The sequence below is a fragment of the Phalangium opilio genome, unplaced genomic scaffold (genome assembly GCF_054372755.1).
Source record: "Phalangium opilio isolate 3A_F unplaced genomic scaffold, DU_Popi_V2 ptg000031l_1, whole genome shotgun sequence".
In the NCBI taxonomy this organism is placed as follows: domain Eukaryota; kingdom Metazoa; phylum Arthropoda; class Arachnida; order Opiliones; family Phalangiidae; genus Phalangium; species Phalangium opilio.
Window position 1 is genome coordinate 6,470,434 of NW_028324158.1, and position 27,384 is coordinate 6,497,817.

Genomic DNA, 27,384 nt, shown 5'->3' on the forward strand with positions numbered 1-27,384 from the left:
TCGGAGCTCGGTTAATTTTGGTTTCCCAACTTGTTTTAAAATGTATGAAAGTTGTGAACTAGGAGGCGTATTTTATATTAAAAGCCCAAGATTGAATAGTTCTGTAAAAATGTCATCAAATTGTGACATTTTGACATTTAAGCAAAGAACTAGTAATTATAAAAAAAATGTCGAGCAGTAAAATTGATTTTAGGTAGGATTAAGAAAATTCCAATTTCGTGTAAACATAGTTAAGTCCTATACCCTTGGCCATGCTTTTACGTAACGCGTAATACGTGTACAGGGAATTAAAGAGTGATTAGTCCCTCGTTATCTACTAAGACAGAATTTCAGAATTAATCTTTCAAAATAAAGAAGCCAACATAAAGTGTGTTTCTGATAAGCTGACATAAATTAAGGGGAGTGTTCTTTGGAAGATTTTGAGTCAAAAATGTAATTTTTCGATGACATTTTTCCTCCCGGGCCACTGTTTATAAGTTAAGATGATCCCTTAAATTTAATTAAGAAACTGAAAGACAATGATTTCTAATTTAATTAAGGGGTCATCCCTAAAACACTCAAATCTTAACTTGAAAACAGTGTCCCTTGTGGTAAAATGTCATGGAAATTACATTTTCGACTCAAAGTCGATTTCCCAAAGAACATTCCACTTCATTTTTGCCAGACATATCAGAAACACCCTGTATAGTTGAGGATTAAAGGATTATATCGGATTAACCTTTCAAAAAGTTTAAGTATTTTCGAAGGACTATAGTCGGTCGCATTACTTTCTACAAAACATTCAATCTTAGTGAAACGTGAACCATTAAAACAATTCAAGCTCATTATCTTTCATCAAATGGTATTTTAACTAGCAATATGTCCTTGATAAAAATGGAGAGCGTTCAAAATAAAGAAAAGATAAAACTGGAATAATAAAAGCTACTCCCACATATATAAATAAGAATCACTGTGGTGCCAATAAAATTCTGAGTGTCACCTTTATAATTTCCTGATCAAATCGTAAATCAAAGTTTGATTAAGAAATTCAAGCATGGAGAAAAGAGTTAAGATGATGGGCGAAGTGTACCTTGCGCACGCCCCTACCCTTCGAAAGGCGATTGTTAAGTGCTGCCGCGTAGCGCCATTGTATTTGTATGAGAACTAGCTTCTATTTTTAAGACAGAGGGCGTCCTTTATGATTCCGTACTGTACCACCCTACCTAAACGCCATTGAGGATGCAGGGAGGATTTCGTGAATGCCGTTATGGTGATGGGGGTACAGACTGCAACGTTATAGTTATGGAGGTTTCTACTCCATCCCTATCTCCTTCAAGCTTCAAGGCTTAATACAGACTAAGCAGAGATATAAGACGTAATTTTTAAGTAGAAAATTATTTACCAATTAAAATTAAAAATTTAATTACAGGTCGTGATTCTGATTGAAGAACAAATTTTGGAACAAGTGTCTATATGGCGAAAAGGAGCTGGACCCTTGATGGATTATTATGATGCTGTCATTGATCAATCTAATATTGTGAAATTTTAAGTAAATTAAATTTATTGGCTGTTTTCACAAGACAACCAGGGACTGTTATTAAAATGTCATTTGCGTGTTTTGGTCTTTAGATGTGACGTAGACACACCCATTCCGTTCTCTTGGCTCTTAGTATTTCTGTTCGGTTGAAATTCGGTGCCAATTATTATTCAATTAATTTCAAGCCATTTAAGAAATTATTCAATATCAATGTTTTCGGGCTATATTAATTTTTAACAATTTTACTTTTGAGAAAGAACCAACTCATTATGCATTCCGGTTTTTGGAAGTGACGTAATACACCCCTTCCATTCTCTTGGTTCTTAGTATTTCTGTTCACTCATATAATACTTTATTAAAATATAATATATTAAACAAACCCTGAGCGAAATTATCCTATATGAAATTATAGATTATAGATTCAAAAATATAGGATAATAAAGGACAGATTCAAAAATATTAGGATAATAAAGAACAGATTAAAAAAATATAGGATAAATTGGATAATAAAGGACAGATTCAAAAATATGGGATAATAAAGGACAGATTCAAAGATATAGGATAATAAAGGACGGATTCAAAAATATAGGATAATAAAGGACAGATTCAAAAATATAGGATAATAAAGGACAGATTCAAAAATATAGGACTTTATATGAATTATAGAACCACTGGGCTCCCTTCCTCATATACCCCGAGTTAATTTCTATGCGGGTTTTGTGGGCCGGGCTATCCGTCACTCGTCATAGTTCGCGATTTCATTGGTTGATAGCAACTTCAGCCTAGCCAGGTTGGGTGCGCCGTGCGCCTGCTAGGTTCAACGCGTAGCAAGATAAATTATTCGTCGCAGTCTAGCTCATCCCACAAAATCCGCCTAGATACGTGGATAAAACGGCTATACAATTATTCCAATTAGCTGTATGCATACCTAATATAAGTCATCTTACTCATTCAGGTAATCCCCTTTTACCCTTCAAAAATAATTTTAAAAAAAAATAATAAATTATAGTTCATCCCGTTGGTAGAATTCAACGAAAAAAAAATTAACTTAACCTGAGGTACCACTTTTCAAGGCCTCGATTAGAAAATCCAGGTAGACATAAGGTATCATTCACTGAATACCTCTTATGGGACTGTATGCATGTAATATATCAGCGGCGTCAAACAAGGAACAAAAAGTTAAAAAAATAAATTAGAAAGTGAAATAGAGAATATAAATCCCTTTCAGAATGGTAAGGGATCTCGGAGCGGGCAGTTGTCATTCGGAAACGTTAAACATTAATGTTAATTATGATTAGAATTGATTATTTTTTGGTTATTCTATTGGTTTTGTGTTTAAGTAACAATATACAACGGTCGAGTTGCGCTTATCAAGACAGGGTGAATGCGAAAACGGATAATGATACTAATAAAGTCTACGAAAATTGGCTAAAAGTAGAAAGTTTGTTTACGGGTTTATCCAAAACGTTTGTTGATTTCGCTTTGCCAAATTTGGTTCGCGCATCGTCGCAAATCGATGTCAGTCCAGAGTGTACTTCGGCCACTTTAAAATGGATGAACGCCTTGAGAAACGGAAAATTATGGGCTTTTAAGAGTTAAGTACATCATTTTTAATTGTAACAGAGAGCCATAATAATCCCTTATAGGAAAAATAGGAATTTCTTCTTCGGAATTATAGGATTTTATGGAAAAAAAATGCGCTTTTATAGGAAAATATGGGACTAAAATATAATACCATTTTTGCTTAAACTATGTAAAAAAATCTCAAAAAATAACAAATTGGGATTTATTATTACTCAAATGTGATCTCGATGAAAGAGCTAAATTTTAATAAATAAGATGGTGAAATATAGGAAAACTTTGACTAAGTCAAAAATATAGGATATTATAAAGGACCTTTAATGAAATTATATAATAATATAGAACATTTTGATAAATAAAAGAATTATAGAACCTTTCATGAAATTATAGGATATTATAGTACAGGTTAAAAAAATATAGGATTTTATAGGAATTATACGACGGCTGTCCTTCAATAATTGGCGTGTTTAATTTAGTGTTTGATGCTACTGGAAAACCAATGGGTGGTCAATTAGAGGGATCATTGTCATTTCTGGGCTCCCATTACGAATGTCTAAAAATCAAAGCACCCGATCCTTGGAATCCGAAGAAAATCGACTTCGAGGGAAAATATTGTCAAATTCGTTTTCGAACTCTTCTCCCCCCTAAACCCAAGATATTTTTTTCCCTCGCTCAGTTGGAAGTTATGAAAAACTTCACTCTAAAAACAGAGGTAAAAAAGACTGTTTTTGTTTCTGATGTCTATAGAATGATTTGTTAGGGTCAAACCATGGATATGTAAAAATACTAAATTATTATGCGAGGGGTCGGACGTTTGTCAAAATCCCGTACACTTCGTTTGAAATCTGTTTAAAATCTCTCTCGAAATCCCGAAATCTCACGTCAAAATCTAAAAATCTTAAAATCTCACGTCAAAATCCGAAAATTTTAAAATCTCACGTCAAAATCTAGAAATCCCAAAATCCCTACCTTAAAATCTAGAAATCCCAAAATCCCTACCTTAAAATCTGAAAATCCCGAAATCCCTATTTTAAAATCTGAAAATCCTGAAATCTTCACCTAAAATCCCGAAATCTCACATTAAAATCTAGAAATCCCGAAATCTTAACGTAAAATCCTGAAATCTCATCCTAAAATATCAAAATCAGAAAATCTCCTCGAAATCTGAAAATCTCCTCGAAATCTGAAAATCTCCTTCAAAATCTGAAAATCTTGTTCCAAAGCCCGAAATCTCCTTCAAAATCTAAAAATCCTGAACAAAATCCCGAAATCTTCTTCGAAATCTGAAAATCGCGTTCAAAATCTGAAAATCTCCTTTAAAATCCCGAAATCCTAAAATCTTGGACTAGATTTCCAGATTTCTAAAATCTGAGTCAGAATCTCAAAATCTGGGGCAAAATCTCAAAATCTTTGTCAAAATCTTGAAATCTCAAAATGCCGTACACTAAAATGCCGAACGTCCGACCCCTCGTTATTATGGGTTCCCATCTCTTACCTTCCACAAGGCGTTTCGCTTAGGCGTCCGTTACGCCATGGACCCAACTAACGCTGGTTGGTTCCATGGTTACGCAGAGAAGAAACATGACTTGACTTGTAAACCCCTTCCCCCCAACCTTGTGAAAGAGATTGAAACTCGTACATTTTCTCTCTCTGCGCATGGGCGAAATTTCAAACCAACCACTCAGGATTCTCCGGAGAGATATAGTTCCTTTTCCCCACGTGACAGCCGTCTCACATCCGCGGGTGTAACGCGTATATGGTTGCCAGCGTTTTGGACAATAGTTGGGAATCCAGTATTTATTCATATTCATGGTCAAACTGGGTAAAAAGTGTCAAAGACGCGTCCCATAGACATATCTTATCCTTTTTAAGCTAATTATAAAACACGTGTGCACCTTTCATTGATTAAGGTTGGTGAAGAACTACAAAAGCTAGTTCCGATGCTTTATAGCCAGGCCTTTCAACTTGGCCTATGCCTTCCCTCCGTTTGTTCAAACGACGATGTAAAAGAAGTAATGGGCTACGGTAAACATTACGTACACTGTGATAAGTACATTCAGAGACAAATAAAAATGAACAGAAAGTGAGGCACTGTGTTGGGTGAAAGCTAGCCTACTAATCAGTGGATCAATTAGTGTTCTACTTTACGACGAAAAACGTTCTACTACAGAGACGGCAAATCCATCTCGGTTTTCCCTCGATTTTTCCAAGATACCGCAATAAGATATGTTCCATAAGTTTGTCACTGGCTACAAACTGGAGCTTGTTATGAAGTGACGTAGGTCATAGATTCTCGCCTGGTGAGGCGCTGTCAAAGGCTTGCTACAGACTAAATAGTAAGACGGACTGCAAAACCTAGTGTTGTCAATTCTCGCTTGTCGATCTCGAACTAGGTCTCAGTAGGTCTCTAGCATTACAAAGTATATGTAGTGTCAATTGTCATGCTTATGGAACGTATCTTATAAACTTATGTGCCGCGGGGACTGCAAATATTTTTACCATCACTTTCTTTTCTTCATAATTGTCTTTGACATTTTAATTTAAAATAACTGATTTTAAATATTCTCTGTAGTCAGCGAGAAACTAGGATTTACAGAGGAAGTTTTTAATTGCGAGACAGCTACGGAGAATGCGCTAGTGACTTTAGATTGGGATCAACTAGCAGTAATGTAAGTCAACCGAATTTCACAAACCGGAAATATGCAGCTTGAGATACTCTAACGTATTTCAACACTTGCAGAATAACTATAATCGTATTTGTATTTACCACGTTATGCTTTACGATGTTGGAAAAGTTACAGTCTGAAGAGGCCAAACCAAGTAAGTTGATTCATCATTAGGGGGTAAGTGGATCAAGTTTTATGAAAAGGTTTTGTATACACCTGGGTCTTAACTCTTAAGTTAACCCGTGGAATCAACAACAAAGGTTCAAGAATATTTGATATCACCAGAATAGGATAATAGAAGAAGGATTACACTCTGTATCCAAGCCTTATACTTTAGTTATGTAACGTGATTCTTCCCAAGCTCATGCACCTTCTTGTTTCCTCTCCCGCTCATCAAACTTCAGATGGGTAATTATCGCACCGTGCAAGGGTGAATTCTATAACTGTTTGGTATAATAAATGCTCAGAAATCAACCCACAAAACCTTGATTGTCTTGACGTGGGACCATAATCCACAAGCGCATGCCTTGGCAAATAGTTAAGTACTAATAGAGTAATGATGAGGGAACTATATAGCGCGTATGCGATTCGTTTTAGTAACCTTGAGTACTCCAAATGTAAAATGATGTTGGGAAGAATGATGTTACAATTTCCCCGCTTTGTGGTACACTCCTGGTGATATTATAAATTCCTAAGTAGAGTTTCAACAAGTGCTCAACATTTAGTACGATTAAACTGAACAGTAGCAAAAATTAAACTTTACAGACACGTGGCACAAACTGGTGGAGGCTTTCTCCATAAACGCCAACACGAGAAAAGTATTTAATGTTAGTAACTTTCCTCACGACAGTAAAACATCGTGTCTTCAAGGGATAAAAGTCATGTCCATGGGCTGGGTTATCACGATCCATGTATACAGTCTTTTAAACCCACTGTTATACCGTAAGACGTTTCATCGGTAGACGTTATCGTAAAACCAACTACCTATAACGTTAATTTCTCTTTACAGGTGAAGCTATTCGATTCGAAAACTACGCGAATACATTGTCTATGCAAATCATAATGTCTGGGAGTATAGCCGTTGATTCATTCTTCCTGATAACGTAACTTATCAAAGCTTTGCCAGTTATTTAATGAATGCTGTATCCACCCTGAAGTACAGGGAGTTCTATGGGCAACCGATTTTGAGTCGAAAATGGAAACAAATCCATTAAAAATTACGTTTTGATCGGAGCGTTTTGCAGATGACGTCCCCTAATTTAAATTAGAAATAATTACTTAAAGCAAATGTCGGCTCCTGTGGCACCCCTAACATTCTGGCCGATCTTCTACACATAAATTTTATCTTGCCAAAGGCAGGAGCCAATCAGAACTCGTACATGAAGGGGGGGCTAAAACTAGCCTTTGATAAGCTTAGAAGGCCAGTCAACTCCACCTCTCGATTATGGGAGCAACTAGTGGCATTTGTTTAAACTAAACCATAGCCTAGACTTGCCTTAAATATAAGGTATCATCCGTAAATACACCCCAATGTTCAAAGCTTGTTTGGGTGAACATTTTCGATTCAAAATTGTATATAGAACCCACTGGTCAAATTATCATTCAAGACAACTTAAATAATAGTACAGAGTTAAAATAATTCTAACCGCGTAAAATCATACTCTCTTTTAGAGGCATTCTTGTGTCGTATCAAATCGTCTCGTTGGTGGACAAGAAAGGCGTCAAACATTTCAACATTCCCATTCTAATATTCAGAAGATTATGGAGGTATTGTAATCATAATTTACATAACTTCATATGCTCTAAACTATTCGAAACGCCCGCCGCGTCGTAGACTTTTGCCATCAGCCATGATGACATTAGGTCTCGTTGTTATACTACCACTGTTAAACGAGGGACCCGTTTGGAAAGAGGAGACCTACGCCCTAGTCAGACCAACACGAAAGAACTGGTGGTCAGTTTTGGCCTGTGTCAGTAACTTCTTGCCTTTCTACGAGATGGTAATGTTAATTAAAACCCACATTTGTCGTATTAGAAATACATACAGTTAATAGGAACGATTGTGCACCCATATATCCCATGTTAATATCTATACGGGTTTTGTGGGCCGGGCTTGAGTCCTATTAGCTGTATGATATATAAGTATGTTCCACAAGTTTGTCACTGATTACTGAGAGCTTGTCATGAAGTGACGTAGGTGAAACGTTATAGATTCTCGTAAAGCGACGCCTTTTGAGCCGCTGTCAAAGGCTTAGTACAGACTAAATAGGAAGATAGGTAGCAAAATTAACCGAGTGTAGTCAATTCTCGCTTGTCGTTCTCGAACTAGCTCGAGCTGTAAGTCTCTAGCATTACAAAGTATATTAAGCGTCATACTTATGGAACATATCTTATAAACTTATGGCTGTATGTACACCTGGTCATATCATAGATGTTGATGTTTTGTATAAACAGCCAATTGTAAGTATTTGGTACATATCCGCCGACGTTCAACTCTTTCTGATGGCACTCATCTTGCTTTTCATATTTTTCAAGTAACAAATAATGGAAAGTTAAAGAAGTTCTTCGAAATGATATGTAATTGCATTTTCAGAAATGAAAGGATTTGTTACGGCATCATGGGATTTTTATTGATTGGTTCAATGATATCATCGGGAGTCGTAGTCCATTTGGCCAATGTTTTACCCAAATTTATGCTACTAGCACCCGACAAAGAGTAAATTGAAAAATAATTCATAGAAAAGGCTGAACTGATCCAATTAAAAATATTACAAATTTAAATTTCAGAATAGTCTTTGACCTTTTTTACTACGGTCATACGTTACCGCATAATCACGTCAGCGTCTACATTATCGGTATGTTAATGGGTATCTACTTCGCCCGAAAGAAAGAAATTAAGATTTGGAAGGTAAGGCACAATTAACTTAATACAGCAATTCATTCCAAACGAAATACATAGTCCTGATCAGGTGGATTTTGTGGGAAAAGCTAGACTAATCAATATCAAAACTAATACTTCTCTTCGAGATTAGTGTACTAGCACAAAGCGGGGTAATTGTAACATGATTCTTCCCAACATCTCAGAACGTTTGCAGCAAGGTAACTAAACCGAACCACATACGCGATAAATAGTTCCCTCATCATTACTCTTGGCTCAACTATTTGCCATTGCGCATACGCTTGTGGATTTTTGTCCCACGTCAAGACAATCAAGGTTTGTGGGTTGATTTCCGAGGATTTAGTACCAAACCGTTATAGAATTCACCCTAGCACGGTGCCATGCCCATCTGAAGTTTGATGAGTAGGAGTGCAAACAAAAAGGGGTCTCTCGCCTGGGAAGAATCATGTTAACTACATAACTAAAGTATGAAAAGGATACAGAGTGTCATCCTTCTTCCATTATCCCCTTCTGACATTATGTATGACGGAGAATTTTACTTCGCGAAAAATCTATCTCGCTGCGCGTTGAACCTCGCGTTGCTCCCAACCAATGAAATCTCAGTTAGAAAGATGTCAGAATTGTAAGGCGTGAGGGTCCGGTTCACAAAACCCGCATTGAAATCAATATGACAATGATTCCAATTAGCTGTATGCATTCTTATTTTGGTAGATTTTAGCCTACGCTTGTTGGCCCGCATTTCTCCTGCTTCTCTTCGCCGCACTTTTCTCTGGCTATGGATTTGTCCGAGAGTACCTTCCAACTCCGGTTGAGACCTTTGTCTTTGCGACGTTCTTCAGGACAGTTTGGGGTTTAGGCCTGGCTGTAATGATTTTTCTATGTGCCAGTAACAACGGAGGTAAGTGACAATATACGGTAGTTTATTACTAACCGCTTTTGTTGATCGTCAAGAACACCTGATGTGGTGATGTCAGGGAAACCCGAGATTACTGCGCAAGTGCGAGATGGACTCTTGAAACTAACGAAAGCAAATTTTTACAGGTTGGTTGAACGACATTCTTTCCTGGAAGGCTTGGACTCCGCTTAACCGGCTGACATATTTAGTTTATCTTTTACACGTTTTATTCGTGACGTACTTATATGGATCGTCGAGGGGCATAGTGGACTTTTCCGATCATTTCTTTGTAAGAATTCTCATGTTTCATATTATAATTATGAAAAGACATCGAAATAGCGTTCTAATTTACAACATTTGGTTTAAGCGCGATTTGCAACCACTACCATGACCATAACAAATAATTACACGATTTCATTACGCAGATTTATGTCAGCGCTGGTACAATCAGCTTATCATATTTTGGGGCCTACGTCATGAAGATATTCTTTGAAAGCCCTCTAATGGAAATTGAAAAAATTGTCATGGGAAAATTAACGGGTACTACCTCAAACAAATCCGAGAATCAAGACTCGAAAGTGAATGAAAAATTCGAATCGAAATTATAGCAAATCATAGCTATTACTATCTGTTGTTTTAATTGATTAAACCTTATAAAAATAAAGATTTATATTCATGAATAACAATTTATATTTCCACATATTGATTTTTGAAAAATTAAATTAATTGGAAAACACTTGCAGGGATTTTCCACTAAAAAATAAATATTAAACTACACAGAGACGTAATTTTTAGGACAAAATTTTAAATCGTGATCCTGATTGACATACAATTTTCGTAACTAATGTCTATATGGCGAAAATGAGCTGGTCCCTTGATGTATTATTACCAGAAGTGAGATGAGACCAGAAGTACTGAGCTAACCAAATTCTTCACTCGGCGAAAGTGAATATTCTTGATAACACACCAACGGTTGGCCCTCTGGTGGCGATTTCAGAATTTCCCCTCCAAAACGTGAGATGCTCGTGGCGGTAGACGGCCGAACTAGATTCAAGCATCGGCGTCCGTGTTGCGCGGCTTTAGGTTGAGGGGAAGGGGGTGGGAAATGTTTTTGGAACTCGACCAATTTTTTTCTCAGTAGTGTAGGCGCGTGGGAAGCGGCATAAAATCCTCAAATTTGTTCACTAGTGCCAGGATCTAGCTAGAGCCCTTCACTTCTAGTCTCATCTCACATCTGTTATTACTTCGCACTTCGCGATACCGTCCTATTTCAATCTTATATTGCGCAATTTTAAATTAATGTAAATTATTGGTTGTTTTCACAAGCCAGTCAGGGACTGTTATTAAAATGTCATTTGCGTATTTCGGTCTTTAGAGGCGACGTAGATACAACCCTTCCATTCTCTTGGCTCTTAGTATTTCTGTTCGGTTGAAATTCGGGGAAATTTAATGGGCCATTAATATTCAAGTATAATTTCGAGCCATTTAAGAAATTCTTCGATATCAATGTTTTCACGCTATATTATTTTTTTAATAATTTTACTTTTGAGAAAGAACCAACTCATTATGCATTAAACAATTTAAAAGGACCTTCATTGCAACGTTTAAAAACCGTTCCGAGGTTTAAATCAGCGAGGGGACCGTCATTACATATCAAAGGGTACGAGATTTAAAATCACTACCGATTTTGATTATCTCAATGATTTAAATGATTATTAGACTGATATGCTGATTTAGAACCGATTTGAATGATTTGAGAATGATTTTCACGATCTTACGATGATTTGGATTCGATTTATGTGATTTGAAGGATTTGTACGATTTGAATGACTGGTGACTTGTTGAGGATTTGAATGATTTGAGAGTGATTTTCACGATCTTACGATGATTTGGATTCGATTTGTGTGATTTGAAGGATTTGGAAATGATTTGAAAGATTTGTACGATTTGAATGACTGGTGACTTGTTGAGGATTTGAATGATTTGAGAGTGATTTTCACGATCTTACGATGATTTGGATTCGATTTATGTGATTTGATGGATTTGGAAATGATTTGAAAGATTTGTACGATTTGAATGACTGGTGACTTGTTGAGCTAGGATTTGAATGATTTGAGAGTGATTTTCACGATTTTACGATGATTTGGAATCGATTTATGTCATTTGAAGGAGTTGGAAATGATTTGAAAGATTTGTACGATTTGGAAATGATTTGAAAGATTTGTACGATTTTAATGACTGGTGACCTGTTGAGGCTTTGAATGATTTGACGGGTATTTGAACTATATTTGATTGATTTCATATCGATTTTAATGATTTGCTTGATTTGGGAAGTGATCTATGTGATTTGAAAACCTTAATGTACGTCACTCAGCATAATCAGTGTACAATCGGTACCATTAAGGCCGGCACAAAAATAATGATGTGTAATTAGTGTATGGGCTGTACCTTTAATGTCCACATTAAAGGGATAATGTGTAATCTCATGAGTGAATAATATGTTAGCTCCCTATAAGTTACTCAGGCAATAGATTTTTATACTCCAGCGTTTTCTCCCGCTCCACCGGCTTCCCAATTATATGCGACGCCCTGCGGCCGCCACGTGAACGAAAATCTTATTTACGCTTCTTTCCGGTTTTTCCCCGGAAGCGCGTGTAGCCAATGATATTGGAGCTATTTAAGCAGCCGAAAATTTCGCTTAGTAGCCTCGGTTAAGAGATCAGTGGATTGGATTTAGCTCAGTTGTAAAATTTTCTGGTTTCAAGTCACAATAACAACTCTTATCTTTAGAATTCTTTATCAATATCGGCAAAATGCATTGAGCTCCTGCATTTTTTTTGTCCAGTGCTGACACAAACGCCATGATTTAATGTTAAATTGTTAATACATAAACATTCACGACTAAAACACTCCTTTGGTGAAAAAGCAGCCGACGACTGGAGGTCGAGGAGCCGTACGAGCGGGATTTTTTTTTTCGACAAGAGAGAGCGCAACATTCGGATTTTTTCCCGCGCGGGCGAAATGAGAAGAAATCGCTGGATACATAACGCCTATGGAGCCTGAGTAACTTATAGGGAGCTAAAATATTATTCACTCATGATACAGTAAATTCGAAAGTGATTAGCCCCTCAGATACAACTATTATAATATACACAGGAAAACAGTTAATAACAATAATTGCGCCCCAATTAAAATTATTTATACGATTTTATAAGAGAAAAAAATTTGTTTTTAGAGGAAAATATAGGCTAAACATAAGGTATAATTCACTGAATGCTTCTTATTCTTATAGGACTGTATTAAGTAACATATCAGCGGCGTCAAACAAGGAACAAAAACTAAAATTAAAGTTTAATAAGCGACATAGAGAATATAAATCCCTTTCAGAATGGTAAAGGATCGCGGAGAGGGCAGTTGTCATTCGGAAACGTTAAACATTAAAGTTAATTATGATTAGAATTGATTATTTTTTGGTAATTCTATTGGTTTTCTGTTTAACTAACAATATTCAACGATCGAGTTGCGCTTATCAAGACAGGGTGAATGCGAAAACGGATAATGATACCAACAAAGTCTACGAAAATTGGCTAAAAGTAGAAAGTTTGGTTAGGGGTTTATCGAAAACGTTTGTTGATTTCGCTTTGCCCAATTTGGTTCGCGCATCGTCACAAATCGATGTCAGTCCAGAGTGTACTTCGGCCACTTTAAAATGGATGAACGCCTTGCGAAATGGAAAATTATGGGCTTTTAAGAGTTAAGTATTTCATTTGATTTTAAACTGTAACAGGGTGCCCAGCCAAAATTTAATAGGAATTTTTTCCGTAATTAATAGTATTTTATAGGAGAAAAAATGTGTTTTATAGGAAAATATATGACTAAAAATGCTCATATATTATACTACTTTGGCTTAATCTATGTACAAAAATCTCAACATAAAATAAACAAATTTAATTTAAATTGAAAAGATGAACTTAATTAAGATATAAAATATAAAAAACAGCCATTTCTGTGTCTAGTCAAATGTGATCTCGATAGAAGAGATACATTTTGATAAAATTGATGCCTAAACTATACGAAAACTTCGACTAAGTCAAAAATATAGGATATTATAGGACCTTTTATGAAAATATAGGATATCATAGGACCTTTCATAGAATTATAAGATATTATAGTACCTTTAATGAAATTACAGGATCATATAGGATAGGTTCAAAAAATATAGGATTTTATAGGAATTATAGGACCCTGCAGTCCTTAAAATATTGGCGTGTTAAATTTTAGTGTTTGATGCTACTGGAAAACCAATGGGTGGTCAATTAGAAGGATCATTGTCATTTCTGGGCTCCCATAAGGAATGCCTAGAAATCAAAGCACCCGATGCTTGGAATCCCAAGAAAATCGACTTCGAGGGAAAATATTGTCAAATTCGTTTTCGAACTCTTCTTCCCCCTAAACCCAAGATATTCTTTTCTCACGCTCAGTTGGAAGTTATGAAAAATTTTACTCTAAAAACTGAGGTAAAAAAGTACTATCGGCTTTTGTTTTTGATAAGTCTGCCATGCATAAATTAAAGGGTGTTTTGTTAGGGTCAAACCATGGATATGTAAAAATACTAAGGTATTAGGGATTCCCATCTCTTACCTTCAACAAGGCATTTCGCTAAGGCGCCTGTTACGCAGAGAAAACAAGATGGTCTAGCCCATAATTAAGCCACATCGTTTACGTACTCTCGCTATCCCTACTACAATAAATATACTTCTAGTGAAATATCCCCTAATATACCGGTCAGAGGGAATAATTTTTCAATGGCTGCTTGGCAAAGAGAATCAAATATCACATACGCCCGTTACTAAATTACTAATACTACTACTACTACCACTACTACTCAGGTAAAACTATTAGTCCCATCGATACCTTGTAGATAAGAAGAAACGAAAAAATTTCCAAAGCGCGCTTCTAGAATTCTCGCCCGCTCGGACTTTCTTTTAAAATTCTTCTCGATTTGAGGAGAAATACACGTAAATTCTAATAATAAACACCATTCTATATATATATAACGTCGGTATTTACTTGCTTTTGCTTCTTAAAAATTCCCCTCGATTTCTTTGAATTTTGAAATCGGGGAGCGGGATGATTGATGGCGTGAAGCCCTTATTGTCCACGGGTGACCGGAATTTTAAAGGGAGTATTAAACCTTACATTTAAATTAAGGCAATACTAAAATCCTCCCTCTCTCTCTAGCTTTAAATATATCGAGGAAACGTAAACCACAATTCACAAAGCTTAACTTTACCTGTACAATTAAATGCAATGCTTAAACATACTATTATAATCCCCGTCATTTTAAAATACACGAACGAAAAATATCACCTCACCACAATTCTCTCACATTCACTCTCCCTCCCTTCAATGACGAACGAAAAATTTTATACTGCCAAAGGCATAAAATAAGCATTTCTTCGGTTAGCTCTGACATAACCATTTCTTTGGGTAACTCTGACCACATTCCAAATCGCGAAAAACTACTGCCACGACCACCACCACCACCACCACAGGCTCGCGGGACAAACTAATAGCCTCATCGTATATATACGATGTGGCTAAAAATATGACTTGTAACCCTACCCCCGGCCTTTTGAGTGAGAGAGAAATTAGTATTTTCTTCCCTCTGCGCATGGGCGAAATTGCAAAACCCACCACTCAGGATTCTCCGGAGAGATATCGTTCCTTTTCCCACGTGACAGCCGTCCCACATCCGCCGGTGTAAAGCATATTTGGTGGCCGGCTTTTTGGCCTAATAACACGTTACTATTTATTCATATCCATGGGCAAACAAAGTGGAAAGTCCCATAGACGCGTGCTATCACATATCTTATCCTTTTTAAGCTAATTATCAAACACGTTTGAAACTTTCAATCACTGATTAAGATTGGTGAAGAACTACAAAAGCAAGCTCCGATGCTTTATAGTCAGGCCTTTCAACTTGGCCTATGCCTTCCCTCAGTTTGCTCAAACGACGATGTTAAAGAAGTAATGGGCTACGGTAAACATTGCGTATACTGTGATACGTACATTCAGGGATAAATATAAAAGAACAAAAAGTGAGAAAGTAAGTTGGGTGAAAGCCTACTACTCAGTGGTCAATTAGTGTTATACCTTACGACTTTTCCACTATCCGGCGAAAATCCTTCCACTTTTTGAGGCAATTTTGCTTTATAATTTATGTAGTGCAGAGGCGGCAATTCTATTTCGCATTTCCCGCGTTATACAGCAAATACTTCCCTCACTTTTTGTAACTTATATTTGCCTTTGATATTATTATTTAAAATAACTGACTTTAAATATTCTCTATAGTCAGCGGGAAATTAGGATTAACAGGGGAAGTTTTTAATTGCGAGACAGCTCAGGGTAATGCGCTAGTGGCTTTAGATTGGGACCAACTAGCAGCAATGTAAGTCAACCAAATCGGAATTTCACAAACTCAATATATGCCTCTTCAGTTAATCTTCTTTACGCTTGCAGAATAACTATAATCGTATTTGTATTAACCACATTATGCTTGACGATATTGGAAAAGTTACAGTCTAAAGAAGGCGAGGCCAAACCAAGTAAGTTGAATTATTATTATGGGGTAAGTAGATCAAGTTCTATGAAAAGGTTTCGTAAACACCTGGGTCTTGAATTAAATCGTGAAATCAAAAAAGGCTTGAGAATATTGGATACCACCAGAAGGGTATCATAGAAGAAGGATGACACTCTGTAACACTCACCCTATTTGTTTGCTCTCCTATAGTCATCAAACTTCGGTACTAAATCCTCAGCAATCAACCCACAAACCTTGATTGCATTGACGTGGGACAAAAATCCACAAGCGCATGCACCTTGGCAAATAGTTAAGTGCTAATAAGGGAACTATTTATCGCGTATGTGATTTGGTTTAGTAACCTTGCTCCAAATTTAAAATGATGTTGGGAAGAATCGTGTTACAATTACCCCGCTTTGTGGTACACTTCTCTCGACGCGAACTATTATACACTTCTGGTGATATCATAAATTCCTAAGTAGAGGTTCAACAAGTGCTGAACATTTAGTACGACTAAACAGTAGCAAAAATTAAACTTTACAGACATCTGGCACAAACTAGTGAAGGCTTTCTCCATCAACGAAAGCACAAGAAAAGTATTTGATGTTAGTAACTTTCCTCACGACAGTAAAACATCGTGTCTTCAAGGGATAAAAGTCATGTCCATGGGCTGGGTTATCACGATCCATGTATACAGTCTTTTAAACCCACTGTTATACCGTAAGACGTTTCATTAGTAGACTATCGTAAAACAAACTACCAAAAATTGTAATTTCTCTTTACAGGTGAAGCTTTTCGATTCAAAGACTACGCGAATGCATTGTCTATGCAAATCATAATGTCTGGGAGCATAGCCGTTGATTCATTCTTCTTTATAACGTAACGTATTTAATGAATGCTGTATTCATCCTGAAGTAAAGAGGGTTCAAAGGCCAATCAATTTTGAGTCGAAAATATAAAAATTCCAACGAATTTGGTCCTACGTCTTGATCAGAGTATTTTACGAATGATCCTTATTTAAATTAGAAATAATGGTCTTTCAGCTCCTGTGGAGTGGCACCCCTATCATTCTGGCTAATTTTCAACACACAAATTTTACCTTTACAAAGGCAGGAGCCAATCAGAACTCGTCCATGAAGGGGAGCTAAAACAAGCCTTGCTAAGCTTAGAGGGCCTCCTCCCCTCGCTTATGGGAGTATCTAGAGGCATTTGTTTAAACTAAACCATAGACTTGCTTTAAATTTAAGGGGTCATCAGTAAAACACACCAATGTTCAAAACTTGTTTAGGGTGACAATTGGGTACATAATGTCTTAGAACATCTTCGGCTTAAAATTGCATATAGAACCAACTGTAGTTCGGTAATACCATACTTTTATGGTCAAATTATCATTCAAAACAGCCTAAATAATAGTATACGGAATTGAAATAATTCTAACCGCGTAAAATCATTTTCTCTTTTAGAGGCATTCTTGTGTCGTATCAAATCGTCTCGTTGGTAGACAAGAAAGGTGTAAAACATTTCAACATACCAATTCTAATATTCCGAAGATTATGGAGGTATTCTAATCATAATTTACATAACTTCATATGTTCTAAATTATTCCAAACGCCCGCCGCGTCATAGACTTTTGCCATCAGCCATGATGACGTTAGGTCTCGTGGTTATACTACCACTTTTAAATGAGGGACCCGTTTGGAAAGAGGAGACCTACGCCCTAGTCAGACCAACACGAAAGAACTGGTGGTCAGTTTTGGCCTGTGTCAGCAACTTCTTGCCTTTCTACGAGATGGTAAAGTTAATTAAAAGCCGCAGTTGTCGTATCAGGAATACATACAGTTAATTGGAATGATTGTGGCTGTCTATCTATACGGGTTTTGTGGGCCGGGCTTGAGTCCTATTAGCTGTATGATACATACTTATGTTCCATAAGTTCTTCACTGATTGATTACTGAGAGCTTGTCATGAAGTGACGTAGGTGAAACGTTATATATTCTCGTAAAGCGACGCCTGGGGAGGCGCTGTCAAAGTCTAAGTATAGACTAAATAGGAAGATGGACTGTAAAACACGTGTAGTCAATTCGTGCTTTTCGTTCTCGAACTAGCTCTCAGTAAGTCTCTAGCATTACGAAGTACAGGAAGTGTCATACTTATAGAACATATCTTATAAACTTATGGTATAATTGAATCATAAGATGTTGATGCTTTGTATTATCAGCCAATTGTAAGTATTTGGTACATATCCGCTGACGTTCAACTCTTTCTGATGGCACTCATCTTGCTGTTTATATTTTTCAAGTAATTAATAATGGAACTTAAGAAGTTTTCAGGTTAAACTATTTTTTCGAGCTGATGTGTAATTTCATTTTCAGAAATGAAAAAATTTGCTACGCCATCATGGCATTTTTATTGATTGGTTGCATGATATTATCGGGAGTCGTAGTTCACTTGGCCAATGTTTTACCCATATTTATGTTACTAGCATCCGAAAAAGAGTAAATTGAAAAATAATTCATAGGAAAGGCTAAACTCACCGAATTAATAATATTACAAATTACAATTTCAGAATAGTCTTCGACCTTTTTTACTACGGTCATACGTTACCACATAACCACGTCAGCGTTTATATTATCGGCATGTTATTGGGTATCTACTTCGCCCGCAAGAAAGAAATTAAGATTTCGAAGGTAAGGCAAAACTTTATATATCAATTCATTCCAAACGAAATACATTGTTTTGATCAGATGGATTTTGTGGGAAGAGCTAAACTAATCAATATCAAAACTATATAATACTTCTCTTCGAGATTAGTGTACCACAAAGCGTTCAGGGTAATTGTAACATGATTCTTACCAACATCCCTTAACAATTGGAGCAAGGTTACTAAACCGAATCACATACGCGATAAATAGTTCCCTCATCATTACTCTATTAGCGCTCAACTATTTGCCAAGGCGTATGCGCTTGTGTGTTTTTGTCCCACGTCAAGACAATCAAGGTTTGTGGGTTGATTTCTGATGATTTAGTATACCAAACAGTTAAAGAATTCACCCTAGCACGGTGCGATAGTTACCCATCTGAAGTTTGATGAGTAGGATAGCAAACAAAAAGGGTGAGCCTGGGAAGAATCATGTTACACAACTAAAGTATTAAGAGAATACAGAGTGTCATCCTGCGCGTTGCTTCAAACCAATGAAAACGCAGTTAGAAAAACGTCATGATTATGAGGCTTAACGGAAAGTTCTCAAACCCGGCCCACAAAACCCGCATAGAAATTAACACAAGCGATAATTGGGAGCACAACGATTCCAATTAGCTTTATGTATTCCTGTTTTGATAGATTTTAGCCTACGCTTGTTGGCCCGCATTTCTCCTCCTACTCTTCGCCGCACTTTTCTCTGGCAATGGATTTGTTCGAGAGTACCTTCCAACTCCGGTTGAGACCTTTGTCTTTGCCACGTTCATCAGGACAGTTTGGGGTTTAGGTCTGGCTGTAATGATTTTGCTATGTGCCAGTAACAACGGAGGTAAGTGTGAAAATATACGGTAGTTTATTATTAACCAAGTTTATTGGTGATGTCAGGGAAACGCGATATTAGTACTGCGCAAGTGCTAGATGGATTCTTGAAAGTAACAAAACTAATTTTTACAGGTTGGTTGAACGACATTCTTTCCTGGAAGCCTTGGACTCCGCTTAACCGGCTGACATATTTAGTTTACCTTCTACACGTTTTATTTGTGACGTACTTATATGGATCGTCGAGGGGCATAGTGGACTTTTCCGATCATTTCTTTGTAAGAATTCTCATGTTTCATATTACAATTATCAGGAGCAGATGACAAAGGAGTCTCGGACGCTAGCTTCCACAATATAGAGGGCAATGGCACCCGCGTACGTCACAGCTGTAGCGGTATCGTTTGCCATAGAGGCGCTATCAGACATTATAGCAGACGATGTTTTTTGGTGGACTATATCTGGCACCAAAGTCTGCTGGGAATTTTTTTTTGTAATAACGGGCTAACGGTGGATACTGAGGTTCGTCTTATCCGATCGCGACATAAATATACACAATATAATTACTTTATTCAAACAGCTGTAACCGTTGGTATTAAGATAAAAGATAAGACTACATTTTGTGACTTCAACCTACTAAATAGTCAAATTAAGTCCAAACTAGCAGAGAAACCCAGGTAAGCCAAGGCTCAATTAACAATCTGTGCCCACTGGAATGATTGGGGTCGGGTTTTCAAAAGATAAAAGCAAGGTTTTAAAAGATGCCGAAACACAATGTTATATATGTGTTTTAGGGCCAAAATATTCCGTATTTCTTTTGAATTAATTGACTGCTACAAGAGGTTGGAAACGAAATCACTGTCTCTTACTTTTTGGGTTTTATAAGATCGTGAGTGATTTCTTTTCCCAACCTCTTGTAGCTATCATTTAATTCAAGAAGAAATTTAGAAAAAATTGGCACTGAAACACATTTTAGTTTTTTAATAGTGTACATACGTTACTCGCTGGGTTTTTCATTATCAATTTTAGTCCCAAAAAAGATTAAAAAGCCGTTGAAATCCATTTTTTAACTCTAATACTCGTTAAGCCTAGGCTAATTATAAGCAGACGATACGTATTTTTAAAAAGAGTTTCCAGACGCTATTTCCCAGATCTCCTTTCGAGACTTTGCAGCCACGCTATTGGTTGGAAAATAAAGCTCAAATTTCCTACGAGTGGTGGCACTGGCGTAATGATTTTGGTTAATAACCGTGACGTTCGCGGATCCCATTGCCCTCTACATTATGGAAGCTAGCGTCCGAGACTCCTTTGTCATCTGCTCCTGCAATTATGAAAAGATAACGAAAATACGAAATTTACAACATTTGGCTTAAGCTCGATTTTCAACAACTACCATTACCATATAATAAATAATTACATATCTTTACATTAATCACGATTTCAATTATAGATTTACGTCAGCGCTGGTACAATCAGCTTATCATATTTTGCGGCCTACGTCATGAAAATATTCTTTGAAAGCCCTCTAATGGAAATTGAAAAAATCCTCATGGGAAAATTAACGGGTACTCCCTCAAACAAATCCGAGAATCAAGACTCGAAAGTGAATGAAAAATTCGAATCGAAATTATAATAAATCATAGCTGTGAATATCTGTACTTATAATTAAAATAAAGATTTATTTTCATGTAATAACGATTTATAGTTTCAAATATTGATTTTTGAAAAATTTAATTGATTCGGTACATGTACAAGAGGTTTGCCATAAATTAATGTGGATGTTCTTTGGGTGATTTTGAGCCAAAAATATAACTTCTATGATATTTTGCAGTCCGAGCCACGGTTTTCGAGTTAAAAAAGGAGTATTTTACGAATGACGCCTTGAATTTAAAAAGAAACTGATTTAGACAATGATTTCTATTTTAATTAAGGGGTCATCCTTAAAACACTCTTGAAAATCTTAACTCGAAAAAGTGGCTCGGATGGCAAAATGGTGATAGAAGTTACATTTTCGACTCAAAATCGTGCACCAATAATTTATGGCAGATTTATCAGAATAACCCTGTAAATACATAAAATAGTCTAATAGAAAAGTTCACATCTACACGAGCACGACTACTTTCAATGCTTCAAAGTTCATAATTATTATCTACTCAGTATCCTAGTACCCATTTTTTAAGCAAGGTATACAGGGTGTTTCAAAAAGGCTGGTAGAACCGAAAGTACAGATTGTTCCATGGGGGTCCAATTAGCTAGCTGAGCTAGCTGAAATCCATTTTGAGTAGAAAATATAACATTTTATGATTCAGATAAAGAACACTGTTTTAGACCTTGTTTTCGAATATGAATTAGTATTCTACACCACAAACTATAACATATATTAAAAAAATAATCCACGGTTAAATTTATTTAACAGATAGTCAATCTAGGGTGTCCCCAAGTGTTGGTCCTATACTCTTATATCTATCCTTCTGAGAGACCCACTTTATAAAATTAAATTCCATTCACGGATTCAATTAAAAATGCCAAAGTTCGAAAACATTTTTAATCGTATGGATTTTTCATTTTAAAACGATAGTGTAGCCAATGCGGGGCGACATGTTATTTCAATGGCATTTAAAACCAAAAGTGGCGGCTTTATACCTATGGTGTGAGTTGAGACTGTACGAAGTTTCAGATTGAATAGTTATTGGTTGCAAAGGTGTAGATCAAGGATTTGAAAGATATCATACTAGAAGTAAATTCGATATGAAGTTATCAAAGTAATAATTGGCTTATACTCGACCAAGTTAAAAATATAGGATATTATAGGATGTTTCATGAAATTATAGGATAAAATAAAACAGGTTCAAAAATATAGGATTTTATAGGAATTATAGAACCGCTGGGCTCCCTGCCGTGCGAGGGGTTAGTCATTTGAGTACGAAACCGTAGAAATCGATTATTTGATTTCTAGAATTCTTAGAAAATCATCAATAATCAAAATTATTCTTGTGGGTAATCAAAGGTAATCCGATGTCTACGATAATCACTGGAAATCACGTGAAATACTGACAAAATCAGAAATAATCACATGATTTACTTGTAATCTGTTGCAATCATCTCGGTAATCACACATAGCCAATCGAGGAATTCGAAAATCCGAAATAAAAATCATAATCGGTTGAAATAATCACGGCATTCATCGAAATTCACCAAGAACCCAGTGGTAATCACGGCATTCACCAAAAAAAACCACCGGAATTCATTGGAATTCAAACAGGAATCACAAGTAATCTGCGGCAATAACTGGAAATCAGTGTAAAGATTATGGAAATCACCTAAAATAATCGTAATCACAGAAATAAAGGAATTCGTTCAGTAATCATCGGAATTAATTTAAAAATTCAGAAATCAGTAATAAGGTGTAGAAAATTTTAAAGAATGACTAGCCCCTCGCTGCCGTGCATGCAACGACTCAAAATCCCACAGAAAATTATTAAAACGTTTCTTGATAACTTCATAATAATCCATTACCGTTCTAAAATAGCTATCGGTTTCAACTAACCTTTCGTATTGAGAAAATAGTATTTTTTTTTTTTTTTTCGAAAATAAAATACTTCGGTAAAACCGTATATGCTAATTAGTTCAAATTAACCTTGAAACCTCGAGTATACCCTCATTCTGTAAAGATAACCCAACGTACTATCCATTTTAAAATTGCTCGAAGCCAAAAAGAGTGAAATTAAACGTAAACATTTTTATCTAAACCATAAATCTAACTAAAAAAGTATATTTCTTTTATAGCCGGTATTTCGATTCAGTTTTCTAAAACCATGGCAGGACATAGTCTCGCGTTGTTATCGCTAAGTTTAATATCGTTACTATGCTTGATTAACGTCAATCATTGCGCGTACCAAGACCAAATACGTGCCAAAACAGAGAACAGTACCGAAGCGGCGTTTCAAAAATGGCAACAGTTGGAAAAGAAAGTTATGGAAATGGCCAAGTCGTTGACGAAAACGATTATGCCAAATTTGGTACGAGTCGGGTCCGATGCGGATATCAGTCCAATGTGTACGAGGGCCGTGTTTAAACTGATCAGTGGAATGGAGAAAGGAGAACTATGGGCCATGCGCAGTTGAGTATACTACCTACTGATTCTACTGAATAGGGCTAGGGAATAAAATTAGTCCTAAAGTGTGTAAATTTCGGGAAACGATAACAGACCAAATTGTTGTTATGACTGCATTCATATTTTACACAATTATAAAGAATGAGTTGCAAATAAGACGCGACGATTTTGGTTCCAGTTGGTTTAGTAAATTAGTATTGGTGCAAAAGTTAGTTAAAGCGTGTCTCGGTCGTGGATATGAAATGGTATTGGACAAAACCGTCGTCCAATAGAGTTCAATTGCACATTAAATAACGCGTAGGTTTTTTATAAGAAAAGTAAAACGCGCGTATCTTCTTTATTATTATAAATTTATTTCATGGATTCAATTTAAAATATTATTTTATACGCTCTTTCTATAGACTAACTAGCTGTTACCCGCGGCGTCGCTCGCGTGTAATAAGGACTTCCATCAAAATGATACAAAGAATGGGTAGATTTTACTGATGACTAATATTTTTGTAGCACCCTAGGAGCAAAGGCCTCGGCGTTGCTCGTCAGCCCGTCGAAACATTTTTTATAACTTGTCACGCGGACATTATTCCATAAAGAAGGGTTTTTAGTTTTTGGCCGCCATTTAAAAAGATGGCAACAAATCGAACCCAAAAGACTATTCAGCCCGTCTATAGGTTAAAGGAAACCCGTGTACTAAATATCTGTGAAATTGGTTGAAACGCGCGGACTTTCTTGCATAGAGAAGAGTTTTTACATTTCTGGGCGCCATTTTTTCAGATGGCGGCGGAATGGAAAAATCTTTCTAAGTACGCGCCTACTACTTATGAGTAACGTTCCTGCAAATTTTCAGCCTTCTAGGGCAAGCGGTTTGGGCTGGGCGTTATCAGTCAGTCTGTCAGTCAGTCAGTCAGGACTTTGATTTATATAGATATAGATGGCACTATTCTATTAAAAATGAATGGGACTATAGAGCGAAATCTTCGTTTTATTCGTTAGACCTAATTCCGAACTAGTTAAAAAATACGAATAAAATTAAATTTCTTTACGATATAGTGCTTGACGCATCGGGTAAGCCGGTGTCAGGCGTATTGGAAGGCACTCTGTCCTCTTTCGGTTCCTATTCGGAATGCGTCAATATTATAGCGCCTGACGCGTGGATACCCAAATTAGAAGCCTTCCGAGGAAAGTATTGCCTCCTGCGTTTGCGCCTTCCCCTAAGTCCCAAACCCAAATTATTCTTGCAATGGATCAAGCCAGAAGAATACAACAATTTAACCCTTAAAACCGAAGTAAGTTATAACTAATTGACTTGGTCTGTTCACAAATTGCGTAACCGCAACAAAAAACTGCCATTTTTCGAATCAAATTATGAGTTACATAATTTGTGAACAGCAACATATCAGTGAAGTCATACCTCACTGACATATTTTGGACAGGTAGGTAACTATCTGTTGTCGCAAAGTGGTACGTTTCACAACGTAGCTGTTCAATTGGGACTGTGCGTTCCCTCCGCCTGTACGAATGGTGACATAAAGAATTTCACATCTTATAGTGAGTTTCAATTATTATAGTTGAGATTTTAACACGTGGAAAATAAATAATAATTTTAATGATCTCAGTTGGAAAGCAGATGAATATCGATGATGAACTCTTTAGTTGCGAAACTAAACAGGATTCCAAAAAGTTAGACTCGGACCAAATTGCAGTTTTGTAAGTCGAAATTATCGATACCATTCACTTAAAGTCCTAAAACGTGAACTTATCATCGGTAGAAATTTGCGACTACTTATTAAAGTATCTTTTTAAAGTTTTGAAAAATTGAGAAGAACCCTCGCCACCAAAAACATTAAAAAAAATGTAGAATATTTCGAACTGAAAATGATTTTAATTAATTTTTCAGCATTACCATCGCGATTTTCGTACTAGTCACCGTAACTGCAACGCTAGTTCAAACTTTACCAAGAAAAGATGAGGAGAAAAGTTCCGAAAAATCTATCCCTAACACTAGACAAAAGGTGGTGGAAGCTTTGTCCATCAAGACCAACATAATCAAAACCCTCGACACCAGTAACGGACCCAAAGACGAAACATTTTCCTGTTTAAATGGAATGAAAACCATTTCGTTGTTATGGGTCATTGTCATTCACGTCTACGCCCTAATGGATCCACTATTATATCGTAATTAATTTAAATAAGCTGTAACGTAATACCGTCAACACGAGGAAACTATTTTCATCAATTCATATTTTGTTACAGGTGAAGCCCGAAGGTCGGCCCAATATTCGCATACATTTTCCTTTCAACTTATCACATCAGGTTCATTATCAGTTGATACGTTCTTCTTCATTACGTAAGATTAATTAGTGCGCATTTGTTTAATTACGTTATGAATACATACCAGCTTTTTGCTGCCCGGTGTCACGCTGTATTACATACATTAAGAAACCAATGAGCACGTATAAGAAGGAGTGTCAAAGAGGGAAGGGGGAAGGTAAATACAACGGCACAGACAGATATCTCTCTCACGCGCACCTACCTCGGCGCACAGCCGATGAGGAAGACGTCACGTGATCTGTTAAGAAGGAAATTCAAAAAGAGGGTAAATACGAAAAGACGGTTAGAGGATCAGTGTTGTTAACTGTAGTCTCGGCCGTAATACTGGCCGTAAACAAACTTCTCTGATTGTTTTCGTCTGTTGCGCCGATTGCGCATGTGCCGAACTCTGATACCGAGCCACAGCTTGGTACCGGTTTTCAAAAGAGGGGGTGACTGAAGGAGAATTTGGTCTCTCTTTCTCATAAGTGCTCACTGAAGAAACTAAAGTAAACGTGCAACTCCTTAGAGGTTTAAAAGTTCTGCAATTTAATTTCCTTAAATTTTGGCTTGTAATGAAAACCACAGTAAATAATGATATAGAATGACACCGGTACATTGCAAGGTAACACAGAGTAAAATTGATCAAAATTAATCGTTTTTGTAGGGGGATTTTAGTAACTTATCAAGTTGTATCGTTAGTGGACAAGAAGGGCATGAGAGCTTTCAACATCCCAATAATGATAGTCAGAAGATTATGGAGGTATTTAATGTCTTCAATATTTTAAATGCAAGACATTAAGAACTGCGTTACTTTAGACTTATACCATCTGCCATGATGACTTTGGGTCTTGTGGTCATTCTACCATTGTTAAACGAGGGTCCAGTATGGAAAAACGAAACACACGCTCTACTAGAACCAACGAGAAAAAACTGGTGGACGGTTCTCATTTCAGTCAGCAACTTTCTTAAGTTTCACGATATGGTAAGAACTTCCGAATAAATAGTTGAAATTCAAAAATGACCGACCATAAGCCAATAATACACTAGTATGAGTCTGCAGTGGGGACATATAGAGTTGTACTGAGAGAGGGAGGAGCTACGGGTAGCCTTAATTCTATGCGAAAACCGAGGTAAGAGATAGGAGGGTGTGACGTCACGAGAACGTTCGTATTAGTAGACTATGGTATCGGAATAAGCCTCGTCAATGTAACTAAAAGGGAAACGCAACTTTAAACTCGCGTGTTTGTAGTAGCAAATCCTATTTCGACCTATACTTATGAAAACTATGATACTCTTATGATTAGAC

At 36.6% G+C, this 27,384-nt stretch overlaps 4 protein-coding genes across 9 annotated transcripts in view; 3 read left to right on the forward strand and 1 right to left on the reverse strand.

Annotated features, from left to right (window-relative positions):
* The window catches only part of LOC149690257 (nose resistant to fluoxetine protein 6-like), a 204,074-nt gene that overhangs the window by 125,699 nt on the left and 50,991 nt on the right, over nucleotides 1-27,384 (reverse strand). The gene's annotated exons all lie outside the window — the stretch shown is intronic.
* On the forward strand, nucleotides 557-10,243 carry LOC149690271 (nose resistant to fluoxetine protein 6-like). 3 transcript variants are annotated; one of them, XM_089869768.1, is made up of 18 exons: nucleotides 557-1,354; nucleotides 1,409-1,528; nucleotides 1,609-2,748; nucleotides 2,857-3,110; nucleotides 3,574-3,809; nucleotides 5,008-5,122; nucleotides 5,670-5,766; nucleotides 5,838-5,917; nucleotides 6,529-6,705; nucleotides 6,773-6,866; nucleotides 7,435-7,530; nucleotides 7,598-7,763; nucleotides 8,218-8,297; nucleotides 8,357-8,479; nucleotides 8,551-8,671; nucleotides 9,374-9,560; nucleotides 9,704-9,846; nucleotides 9,983-10,243. In XM_089869768.1, the coding sequence occupies exons 4-18, from the start codon at nucleotides 3,071-3,073 to the stop codon at nucleotides 10,163-10,165; spliced, it is 1,938 nt and encodes a 645-aa protein (XP_089725894.1). In that variant the 5' UTR covers nucleotides 557-1,354; nucleotides 1,409-1,528; nucleotides 1,609-2,748; nucleotides 2,857-3,070; the 3' UTR covers nucleotides 10,166-10,243. The 3 variants fall into 3 exon arrangements, with proteins under 3 accessions (XP_089725894.1, XP_089725893.1, XP_089725895.1); XM_089869767.1 differs by having other exon boundaries at nucleotides 1,609-2,471; nucleotides 2,542-3,110; XM_089869769.1 differs by lacking the exons at nucleotides 1,609-2,748; nucleotides 2,857-3,110.
* Nucleotides 13,007-21,328, forward strand: LOC149690272 (nose resistant to fluoxetine protein 6-like). The gene is made up of 13 exons (XM_089870498.1): nucleotides 13,007-13,310; nucleotides 15,912-16,008; nucleotides 16,080-16,165; nucleotides 16,684-16,860; nucleotides 16,926-17,019; nucleotides 17,604-17,699; nucleotides 17,767-17,932; nucleotides 18,359-18,438; nucleotides 18,513-18,635; nucleotides 18,707-18,827; nucleotides 19,481-19,667; nucleotides 19,793-19,935; nucleotides 21,105-21,328. The coding sequence occupies exons 1-13, from the start codon at nucleotides 13,007-13,009 to the stop codon at nucleotides 21,285-21,287; spliced, it is 1,857 nt and encodes a 618-aa protein (XP_089726624.1). The 3' UTR covers nucleotides 21,288-21,328.
* The window catches only part of LOC149690273 (nose resistant to fluoxetine protein 6-like), a 28,049-nt gene continuing 24,134 nt past the window's right edge, over nucleotides 23,470-27,384 (forward strand). Inside the window, exons 1-8 of the mRNA XM_089870499.1 lie at nucleotides 23,470-23,710; nucleotides 24,816-25,051; nucleotides 25,199-25,313; nucleotides 25,382-25,472; nucleotides 25,663-25,940; nucleotides 26,019-26,112; nucleotides 26,743-26,838; nucleotides 26,895-27,060. Coding sequence (XP_089726625.1) covers nucleotides 23,470-23,710; nucleotides 24,816-25,051; nucleotides 25,199-25,313; nucleotides 25,382-25,472; nucleotides 25,663-25,940; nucleotides 26,019-26,112; nucleotides 26,743-26,838; nucleotides 26,895-27,060 — 1,317 coding nt within the window. The remainder of the gene's footprint in view (nucleotides 23,711-24,815; nucleotides 25,052-25,198; nucleotides 25,314-25,381; nucleotides 25,473-25,662; nucleotides 25,941-26,018; nucleotides 26,113-26,742; nucleotides 26,839-26,894; nucleotides 27,061-27,384) is intronic.